At 39.8% G+C, this 11,387-nt stretch overlaps 1 protein-coding gene across 2 annotated transcripts in view; it reads right to left on the bottom strand.

Annotated features, from left to right (window-relative positions):
• LOC106941671 (FRAS1-related extracellular matrix protein 1-like) overlaps positions 1-8,624 on the bottom strand; it is a 20,213-nt gene extending 11,589 nt beyond the window's left edge. The window contains exons 1-5 of one of the 2 annotated variants that reach the window (XM_015024761.1): positions 7,870-8,624; positions 5,916-6,065; positions 5,645-5,835; positions 5,471-5,518; positions 5,202-5,387 (exon numbers count right to left, since the gene is read on the bottom strand). In XM_015024761.1, the coding sequence (XP_014880247.1) occupies positions 5,202-5,387; positions 5,471-5,518; positions 5,645-5,835; positions 5,916-6,065; positions 7,870-8,272 (978 nt within the window). In that variant the 5' untranslated portion in view covers positions 8,273-8,624. Of the gene's footprint in view, positions 1-5,201; positions 5,388-5,470; positions 5,519-5,626; positions 5,836-5,915; positions 6,066-7,869 lie in introns of both variants that reach the window. The other variant, XM_015024760.1, reaches the window with a different exon arrangement.
• Positions 8,625-11,387: the final 2,763 nt, after the last annotated feature.

The raw sequence follows: 11,387 nt of genomic DNA, 5'->3' as shown, positions 1-11,387 counted from the left end.
TAAATCTGCTCCTTAGTCGCATCTTTTCGGGCCTGCTACTGCCTCTAGTGGTGTGGGGGTGGTAACACAACTAATCTAATTACATTACTAAATCAGAATTCCCCAAAGTTTTTTTTATTTATTATTAATTCTGGCATTACTGGAACAGTAAAAGATAAATTCCCTAACAAAAGAACATACCTTTCCATTTTCTTAAGGAAGTAGAGCTAACTAAATGACGTAAACAAGACCTGAAAGTGATTCCAGTTTCTCTCGATGGCCAACCTGTTGAAACTGTGGCAAATTTTAAATACCTCAAGTCATTCCTGGACAGTCAGCTCAACTTTGCTGAAAACACTGACTATATCTTTAAGACCTGTTCTCAGAGACTCTGTACACAACTAGAGGTTGTTGAGTTAAAATGTTAAAACTTAACATTCTAACTAGAGTTTTAACTTAACTCAAGTTAAAACAACATTTTAACTCAAGTTTTAACTTTTCATCTTCTCGGCTGGTTTGGTCACATGAGCTGCAGACTAACAGACAATCTTTTAAGAATAGTTTGAATGGCAGGTATAACAGCAGGTAAATGGTGGTGAAACCAAAACCATCTCTGTCTCAACTGTTTGCTGAAAGAACATGAAAGATGGCAGGAATATTTCAGCAGAGAGCGTCCATCCTCTTTATTCATCAGTTTGAACCTCTGAGCTCATGAAGGTGTTGCTGTGTTCCTCTGGTAATAAGAACATTTATTAGACATTTATTGATGGTGCAGTAATTATTCTTAACCAAACTAAATGATAACATTTACCTACAGCGTGCCAAGTGTTTTACTCTATTCACAAATTGTTGATAATGTGATTCTATGTATATGATTGATGGTTTTAGAGTCGAAGGAAAATTTCCACGTTGATAGACTAAATAGTTTCAACATATTTTTTTCCTATATATAAGACTCTAACGACAAAAAGTCTCTCAGAATAATATACATGGCACCGTAAAAAACAAAAATATGAATTTTTGCTTATATCTATTGTTAGGTAAATGTTATTATTATCAAATGTTATATCTTTATAATATTCTTGCTTTATATACACTTATTGTTTAGTTATATCTTTTAAGAAATGTTCTTGTATTGTTAATCACTCTGATTTCCTTCCTCAGAGGGGCTTTCTGAAAAAGAGCAGTGACAGCAGCCCTTGACAGAACGCCCTGCTTTTTGACCTGTTAGATAGCTGTAAAACCGTCGCCGTGAAGATATTCAACTTGGTCTATTTGACCTTGTGTCAGGAACTGGATATTCTATGTTAAGATAGATTGTGTTGTTAGTTAGTGATAATCTTGGCGCTGTGACTGTGTGATGAAGTGTCTTTCCCCCTCCCTTTAGAGTTACAACGCTCTCTGTGATTAGGGATCCTAAAGACAATAAAAAGAGAGGGGCAGGCAAATGAGCTTCAGAGCAGTAGGAGATTTGGAACTGAAAGCACATCTCTGTCTGTTCTCCTCGCGAGTATTAAGAATCTAACTTTCTCTTGTCTTTCCTGTGTTATTTAATCTGTGTTAATAGGTGTCAACTCTGACATGTATTTAACATCCCTGGTTGTAACAACCTGGGTTGTTATTCTTCTGTGTACGTAATTAATTTTTGTTAATGACTTTTGCTCAATTAAATTTCTTACATATACATTGCCAATTATCTTTTTATTATAATTAATCATGTTTTTCATGTCTCCTTATTTCTTTTCTTCCTCCTATAATTGATTGAGATATATAGATATTATCTTGTTTATGTCATTTAATTAGCTCTACATCCTTAAGAAAATGAAAAAATATGGTGAAAAGATACCGTAAAAGATAATTTATCTTTTACGGTGCCAGTAATGCTGAAATGTAATGCCAAAATTAATAGTAAATAATAAAGACGCTGTGGTATTCTGATTTAGTAATGTAATTAGATTAGTTGTGTTGCCACCCGCATGCCACTAGAGGCAATAGAAGCCATAGAAAGGTTGAAAAACACTGCTCTAACTGTTATCAGTTGCCAGAGTGTACACTCTAGTAACTGCCGTTTTTGAACTTTTAATGCTTTTTGACAAAATAATGCTGTTCATACATATTTCACTGTGGAGAAATTATTTAAAATGTAGCCATGTATGTCTACTTTAAGGAACTATTACTATCACAGCTCTTTCTGTTTACTGTCAAACTCCTCTGGGGTACAGCCATGTCGCACCTTCATCTATTCTTTCAATGTATTTTTCTCTTGTGCTCTGTTTCCATCTGTGTGTTTGCATTCTGCTTGTCTACCTTTATGTATGCCTTCTGCTTCTACTGGTTTTACTGTCTGCAAAGGTCTTCTGCAAACTTTAATCAATTTTAGCAATTCATATATCAAAGTGTTCTGCTTCTTTTGCTCCTTTATGCTTTTTGTTTTGCTATGTTTCACTTCTTCAAATATTTCTGGTTTTGTACTAATTTCTGCTTCTGCTAATTTATGCTTTTTGCTATGTTTCACTGTTCAACTATTTCTGGTTTTGTACTAATTTCCTCTTGTGCTAATTCTGCTCTTTCTTAAGGTCTGTTTCACTTTTTGACTTTTTCAAATCATTCAAGTTGCACACAAACTTCTGCTTCTTCTGCTGAATTCTGCTATACCTGTGCTAAATTTCATTACTTAGCAAAGGTTTCTACAATATATGACTGTAGCTTTCTTCTGCTTTTTTCTCCTTATTCTTTGTTCTCATGTTTCTTGCATTTCCCCATCATTTATTCTGCAAATATGCTTCTTTTGCTCCCTTATGCTATTTATTTTGCTGTTTCACTTTTTCAAATATTTCTGGTTTTGTACTAATTTCACTTCTTTTGCTAAATGTGCTATAAGCTCTGTTTCACTTTTCAACTTTTTCAAATAATTCAGGTTGCACACAAACTTCTGCTTCTTCTGCTGAATTCGGATATACCTTTGCTAAATTTCATTACTTAGCAAAAGATTTCTACAATGCTTTGTTCTTTCTTCTGCTTTTTTGTACTTCTTCTTTCTCATGTTTCTTGGATTTTTCCATCAGTCATTCTGCAAATATGCATTCCCACGGCTGTTTCGCTAGGAACAGCAATTTTTCTAGTTATTAATAATTTCAGATTACGTTATGTCTGATACTCTGCCCTCCTCATGTTTCTGTTAGCAGGAGCTAATGTTTATGCTACGTTAGCTGTTGGGAGCCGAGGCCGTGTATTTCTAGTGTCACACTCAGCACAGTTTGAATCTTTAATCCATAAAAATGATCTCTGGGTGGTTCTTACAGTATCTGTTTTGTCCAACAGGTTCCAATCAGATTCTTGGTCCTGTTGCTGACTGATATTTGTATTTATAGTTTGTGAGATATTCTGATTTGCCTATTACTTTATTCACTAAGTGAAATAAATTTCCTTTCGATTCTAATTTATTGAATTTCTATGTGTATAACTAAAACAATTTTATTTGTCTCTATACAGGACAAAACGGCTGACTGATGGATCGGGATCTGGTGTTATTTTACTTACTGGAGGATGAGGACCTTTCAGATCTCAACACACTCATCTAACAGGGATCCTTAGATCCCAGGCATCAATGTCTGGTGTCCTGCAACATTTAAACATGTCCTGGTCCAACACACCTGGATTAAATGGCTGCTTAAGAAGGTCAAGTTCACCAGAGTCGTGCTAATGACCTCTGACCTCATGATTTGACTCAGGTGCGTTAAAGAAGAGACGTCTAAAAGTTGGAGGACACCGACCCTTATGAACTGGAGTCAAAGCCCTGCTGTACAATTTTCATTCAATTGTCATCACATTCACTTGGATACAGTATCACTGTATCCAAGTGAATGTACCCCTATGAGGAATTTGCATAGTGTCTTTACTTTAATACCATTTTGGTTTCCGTTTGTTGAAAGTAAATTACAAACATTTACCCATAGTTTGACCACTGCTTTATGGCAGAAAAAAAAGTTTTAAGTCACAAATGCATAATTTTAATAGAGGCATCATTCAATTTATACTGTGGAAAGAAGAAGATGACAAAATTATTACCTGAATTAACTTTAACTTACGGTAATTTATTATAAGTTATTGGGGCCACAGTAAGTGGTTGTTGTCACTGCGGAGTAAAAGCTAGATTCTTTATGTGGGTAATCTGGATTTGCGGTTCAGCTAGTTGAATATTAACTAAATCGCATAAAAATAAAATGCAACTGAATAGCCTGTGTCAATATCATTTAAATATTGCTGGGTAAAAATAGAAAATGACAGATTTTTTTAAGCTGTCAGTCAAAATGACAGACAACAAAAAATTTAGTACAATTTAAATGCTTCCATTTAATCCAGAGATATTTCCCTTGACAAGTTTATACCTGGTCAATTGGTACCCATGGTTTCCAGTAAAGCAACTGATTGGTGGACTGGTTGAAATGAAGGAAGGAATGAATGAAGGAGTCCTATGAGCTCTGACAGACCTGTTTTAGGTGCAAAAGTATCACCTGCAGTCTAAAGGTCACAAAGTATGGTAGTTATTTATACTGACTATCTGAATCCAACAATTAGATAAAAACTCTGGGCAAAAAACAGAACAGAAAAAAAAGATAACGATAAAGCAAAGGTAATGCCTAAAACAGTCGCAGCAGAACATGACAGTGTTTTGGGCACATTAGTGAAGTGCAGGAGGTCATGTTAACATAATACAATACAAAACAATGTTTTTTTTAAAACATATTTGTTAAATCTGTCACCAGGTCATGACAGTATAACAAGAGAAAGATAATGTGAAAAAATCAAGCTTCTCCATCCTGTGGTCCTACTGCCATCTGCAGAAATGTACCACTCCTGGTCAGAAACAACCAATCAGAGCCAGGAGGAGGGTCTTAAACTTAAACATGAGCCTGATTGACAGTGTTAATTATAATTTTATGCAATTGAGAACTATAAATAAATAGCTTAATTGTATCACAGTTGATGAAACTGCATAAAGTCTGTAATGTTTGGTTATATTTATAAATTTATATTTTCAAATATACGAACCTTATGACCTTTATTAAGTTCCACAGAAAATCAGAGTATCTGCCCAGTCAAATCAGGACTTTATAAAAAAAAGGCTGAGAAATGCAGTGCTGACTGGATCAACAAGACAGAATGAACAAAAGAAAGAAGGATTCTCTTTACTCACAATAAAACGCATAAAACCAACTCACATGTTCTCCTGCTTGCTCTTTCATTTGTGCTTTCAGTTCATCTTTTGGAGTGTTGGACTTTGCTTCAGTAAGAAGTCCAGGTACTTGGTGTTGTGGTTCCCTGCTAACCACCCGAATGTTTGCTTTCCTGCTCTTTCTAGAGGGGGACATTTCATCCTCTACTTGCATTTGCATAATTCCATGATACTGAAATACAGTAAACAATGGTTTGAGATCTGTCTTTAGCCTTCAGTGTTATGAAACTGGAATCAGCTGCTGCAGCTACTTACTGTGTAAACGACATCTGTCCCATTGTGGAACACCGATGAAGGGGCAATCTAAAAAATAAAACACAAATCTGTTTGCAGATTAACCTGTTCATACAGGAACTGGTCACATAGGGTTGAGGATGAAACAAACTCTAAAGGTGACTCTGAAAGGCTTACAGATTTGCGATTGCTCACAATTCTGAGTATCTTCTTAGGGAGATGTTCTCGTGGTGATGAGATGCTGTCTCCTCTGCCCCATATGACGGATTGTGTAGCAAGAGGAAGTTTCTCCAGACGAATGGATCCATGCTGGGGATATGTATCTGATCGAATCTCTTTTCCTCCTAGAAGAGGAGCTTGTTGATCCTGATTTGGCCAGCACTGTCCTGTCAGTTAGGATTTACAAGGTAAAATAGGTTTTTTACAAGAAAAACAGTTGGTTAGTAAGATGCACAACATCTTTTACCATTTCCTGAATCTCTGATTGTGAGTTCAGCCTTGCTGATTCTACCAATTACTGTGGCTTCAGGAGAAACTAGCAACACCTCAAACTTTTCATCGGCCTCCTCAATGTGGTCTTCAACTATCTCAGTTTGCCAACTTCGCTTTGCCACTCCTATAGAAACAGTAAAAAAATGTTTGAGAATTATACTGATATAAATGCATAACAAAAGTGAGTACACCCCTCACATTTCTGCAGATATTTAAGTATATAAATATGGCACAACACTGAAAAAAATCACACTTTGACACAATGAAAAGTAATCTGTGTATAGCTAATATAGCAGTGTACATTTATTCTTCCCTCAATAAGTCTAGATACAACCATTAATGTCTAAACCACCGGCAACAAAAGTGAATACACCCCTAAGAAACTACACGCCTAAATGTCCAAATTGAGCACTGCTTGTCATTTTCCCTTCAAAGTGTCATGTGACTTGTTAGTGTTACTAGATCTAAGGTGTGTTTAGGTGTTCCCCTTCTGCCACACACCTGGATTGAATCTGTGGGTGATTGACAGGCTTCCGCAGTACTTGATGACTGCAGAGAGGTCATGCAATCATTTGGATCAGCTGTTCTGAAATAGAGACACATCTAAAACATGCAGAGCAGGGGGGCCTGAGGACTGGAATTGAGAAGCACTACGCTACATGAAGATGGCCAAGGTTACAGGAGGATTGCTAACACCCTGAAACTGAGCTGCAGCACAATGGCCAAGATCATCCAGCATTTTTAGCTGGGTCAACAGATCTTGCGTTGGTCATCCAAAGAAGCTACTTAGCTTCTTGACGCTGAGCACATGCCAGCGCACATGCTCAGCGTCACATCCAAATGCTGTCTTTGAAAGATAAGTGCAGGAGTGCTGTCAGCATTGCTGCAGAGATTGAAGAGGTGGGAGGTCAGCCTGTCAGTGCTCAGGCCATACGCCACACACTACATCAGCTTAAACTGCTTGGCTGTCACTGCAGAAGGAAGCCTCTTCTGAAGTCTGTACACAAGAAAGCCTGCAAACAGTTTGCTGAAGACATGTCAACAAAATACATGGATTACTGGAACCAGGTCCTGTGGTCTGATGAGACCAAGATTAATTTATTTGTTTCAGATGGTCTCAAGGATGTGTGACAGCTGTCAGGTGAGGAGTACAAAGTTAAGTGTGTGATGCCTACAGTCAAGCATGGTGGTGGGAATGCCATGGTCTGGGGCTGCATGAGTCCAGCAAGTGTTGGGGAGTCATGAACTCCAATCTGCACCGTGAAATACGGAAGCAGAGCATGATCCCCTCCCTCTGGAAACTGGGTCGCAGGGCAGCGTTCCAGCATGATAATGACCCCAAACACACCTCTAAGATGACCACTGCTTTATTGAAGAGGCTGAGGGTGAAGGTGATGGACTGGCCAAGCATGTCTCCAGATCTAAACCCAATAGAACATGTTTGGGGCATCCTCAAGCGGAAGGTGGAGGAGCGCAAAGTCTTGAACATCCACCACCTCCGTGATGTCATCATAGAGGAGTGGAAAAGCATTCCAATGGCAACCTGTGAAGCTCTGGTGAACTCCATGCCCAGGACAATTAAGGCAATTTTGGTAAATAATGGTGTCCACACAAAATATTGACACTTAAGGAACATTCACTTAGGGTGTATTCACTTTTGTTGCCAGTAGTTTAGACATTAATGACTGTATATGGAGTTATTTTGAGGGAAGAATAAATTTACACTGTTATATAAGCTGCACACAGACAACTTTTCATTGTGTCAAAGCGTGATTTTGTCAGTGTTGTCCCATGAGGAAGAAAGGAAGGATGGATGGATGGATGTTTAGTAGACACTACAGATGTATACTTTGACTCAAGTACAAACTGGAATTAACAAACACCTCTTTTGTATTTAAAAAGTATAATGTAAGCTCCTTGAAAAGTACCTGGATCAAACTGGATCAGGGAGGAAGGATTTGTACGGAAATCTTTCCCAGCATTTGCAGTCCCTTCAATCACCTGTAAAAGAAACGACAACTTCACTATTAAAGCCATGTTCAAACTGGTGATGCACTGAGCCGATGCATAAGGCCAATCTATTGAATCTATTTCTATGCTATGTGCTCTGCACAAGTGTGGTCCACAAAACAAAACCAAAAACAACCGACCCAGGATGGGCCGAGGGAGCCTCGGAAGGAGGACTGGAAACAAAACAAAAACAAAACTAGAGTTCATGATAAAGAGAGTACAATGTCCAGCCGCCAAAGGCGGTGCAAGAACCTCGGGGACCGCTGACGCGGGAGTTAAGGCCTTGGACGTAGGTGACGAGGGAAATAAGGTCTTGAACATAGGCGACAAGGGAGCTGAGGCCTTGGAAGGCAATGAAGGAGAATTCACAGGGACCCATAAAGGCTGGCTGGAGATTGGCCAGCCTTTATGGCCAATCTCCAGGGCTAGGGAGTCCCTCGTTGCAGGGACTCGCAACAAGGCTGGCTGGAAACTTGGGAAATTCGCTGGCAGGCTATTTTGGTTTGAAACAATAAATTTCAAGTTTTAAGTAAACACATGGGTCATTAACATCTCCAACACAAACCCACCATAACAATACAGGTGGAAAGAGAACACCAGGGCTGCTTATAGGAGGAATTAATATCTAAAGCAGGGGTGGGCAACTCCAGGCCTCGAGGGCCAGTCTCCTGCAACTTTTAGATGCATCTCTATTTCAACACACCTGAGTCAAATAATGAGGTCATCAGCAAGACTCTGGAGAACTTGACTGCACTTAGGAGGTGATTCAGCTATTGGATTCAAGTCTGTTGGACCAGGGAGACATCTAAGAGTTGCAGGACACCGACCATTAAGGACCAGGATTGCCCACCCCTGATCTGAAGGAATAAGTTTCTCGGGATGAGTTGCATAGCTTCGTTTAATTTGTTTAATTTCACAAGAGCTCAGGGTACACAGACAACTGTATAACAAAAGCTAATAAGAGAGGATTCCATCCATCCATTTTCTTCCATTTATCCCGGGTAGGGTCTCTTTTTTATAGAGATAAAAAAACAACCGAAAAAAACATTAAATCTAAAACATTTCACAGTCCACCTTGAATTCTAGATGGTGGATTTGGAAAACTTGTGAAACACCAAAAAATATTTTTTTGATTTTGAGCAAATTATCTTATAAACAATAATATAGACTCTGAATTGATTCCAAATTGATAATTTAATCATATCTTTGGGGAGATAAGCAGAAAAGCTCTAATCCAGGGCAAAATATATGCGAAAAATGGGCTACCAAATTTAATAAATTAATTGGAATTAAAACTCAGGTGTTTCTGGAAAACTGTTTGGAAAATAGAAAAACAAAATTATAATTGGAGACATCAAAATTAGCCCAACAGGGGTCAACTCCCTGTGACCTGACAACATCATTATGCTATACAGTGAAGAAACTTTTCCCCCCACTGCCCAGAGCCAAGGATGGGAGATTAGGGCAGAAGAGCATGATTCATTACTATGGAGAGGTGCTAGATATTGACTAGTCTCTCAGCAAATATTTTCAAAATACTCAAACAATCTTAGGGTCACTATAAGACAGAAATGTTGTACTCATTATTATTAACCATGTCATATTTTTGAGATGTTTGATCACCTTAATCTTAAGTACATTAGCGTAGTTGTAACAGGGGGCTGCGGGCCGTTCACTGCTCACAAGGCTGTCCTGCCTTGTGAGCAACCAGCCACACAAACCCCACCCAGCTGCTTAGAACTCTGATTATCCTGAAGTCGCCCTGCAACTACATTGTTCCGCCTCATCTCTTTCTTCATGCGATTGCTGCAAAAGATGGTTTGGGAACACATGAGCCTCCAGCAGGCCAATCCGGGGGTCATCAAGGCCTGTCGAGTTACCAGTGAGATGGTGAGGATTAGCCTGGATCTGGTGAGGACCTGGCTGTTGGTGATGACTCTGGAGATGAGGAAGAACTTCATCCAGGTCATGCTCACATCTCCGATAAAGGCTGCAGAGGATCAAGGACCAGCAGCCAGTGTCTGGGCCCAAAGCCATTACTGGTGAAGAGAGGACTGTCTAGAAGCAGCCCGGACTGGGCACTGCATCCATGGTGTTTGGCCGCAGACAGTCCATCCCAAGAGCAGTGACCATGCTCAGCAAACCTGTGGAGAAGCAAACCACTGTGGTCAACTTTCTCTTCAGGGTCGCTTGCCAGGTGAACGACTCCACCAACATGAGGTGAGCTGCTCATGTTGAGGTGAGCTGCTGAGAATGGCTGATGTTGTCGGCCCTGAAGATGGACATGCCGAGCTCAAGCGGCAGTGGTTCGACAAGCTGTTGATGACCGTGGAACAGTCTGCACCAGCCTGGAGATGCTGTGCTTCCTAGTGATCATGTTGCAGTCTCTAGTTATCCTTGCTCATTTCAAGCCGCTGCAGTGAAGCATCGCAGCATGCACAACCTGTGGCAACACCAAGATCCTTCAGGGTGTAAGGAGAATTCTCCACAATACCCAACAACCAAAACTTCTTGTGTGCAAATTGTATGTGATATAGAAATATTATATTTGTTCTTTGATAATGTCTTATATACTCTTTATGTAACCTTCATAATCTGTTATATAACCTGACCATGCTCTGAGTTCGTGATAGGTATTGTTGTACACGACTTAAGCGCGTGGACAGTGGCTGGTTGTCACGTAGCTGATCACGCTCTAAGTTCGTGCTAGATATTTTTGGACGCATGGACAATAGAATGGTCATTCTGTGTTTCATNACCTGACTGCTCTGAGTACCTTGAAGAGGTCATTTTGACCTGATTCAAACAATGGTGGGAATAAGTGGTCAGATATGAAACGGGAAGTGGCTGCACTATTCTTGGAGGATCTGCCTGGGAGCGAGGAAGTGGCCATTCTTCACTCTCACGTAAGGATGCTTGTTAAAGAGTATAAAATCGAGGTAGTCCCTCGTCTTGGCAGAGTCTGCCGTGGGTCACGTACAGACGCCCGGCCACGTGATTGCTGCTCTGCCCGGACTGATGGCTCTCCAGTCCATGTGTCAAGGTAAGAGCGAAAGATATATTAGAGGACAATATATATAGCATCACGTATCAGTGTGTGAATGATTGCTTTGCTGTGCAGCACTGCTTTGCTGTAATCTGTGGGGAATAAAAGACATATTTATTCTAGCAGACCAGCGTGTTGACTCATTCTTGTTGCCGATCACCTCCGATCCTATCTAAAATTTCACAAAACATTTTGGCGTCGCGGAACAGGATACAATGGGAGGAGACTGCAACAAAGATGTTTAAGAGGAAAAACAAAGACAACTTGAGGAAAGCTGATGAAAATGATGAAGCTGTTCCATGGTGGGAACAGCCCCATTGCAAAGAAATTGCTTTGTGTTTGCGCAATGGGGGAGGACGGCTTGAGCCGTGGGAAGGTCCCCTGCAGGCA

The sequence above is a fragment of the Poecilia latipinna genome, unplaced genomic scaffold, assembly GCF_001443285.1.
Source record: "Poecilia latipinna isolate Pla-1442-1.1 unplaced genomic scaffold, P_latipinna-1.0 Scaffold3799, whole genome shotgun sequence".
Classification (NCBI taxonomy): Eukaryota; Metazoa; Chordata; class Actinopteri; order Cyprinodontiformes; family Poeciliidae; genus Poecilia; species Poecilia latipinna.
Note: the sequence above shows the minus strand (reverse complement) of the source record. Positions and strands in the feature narration are given on the sequence as shown.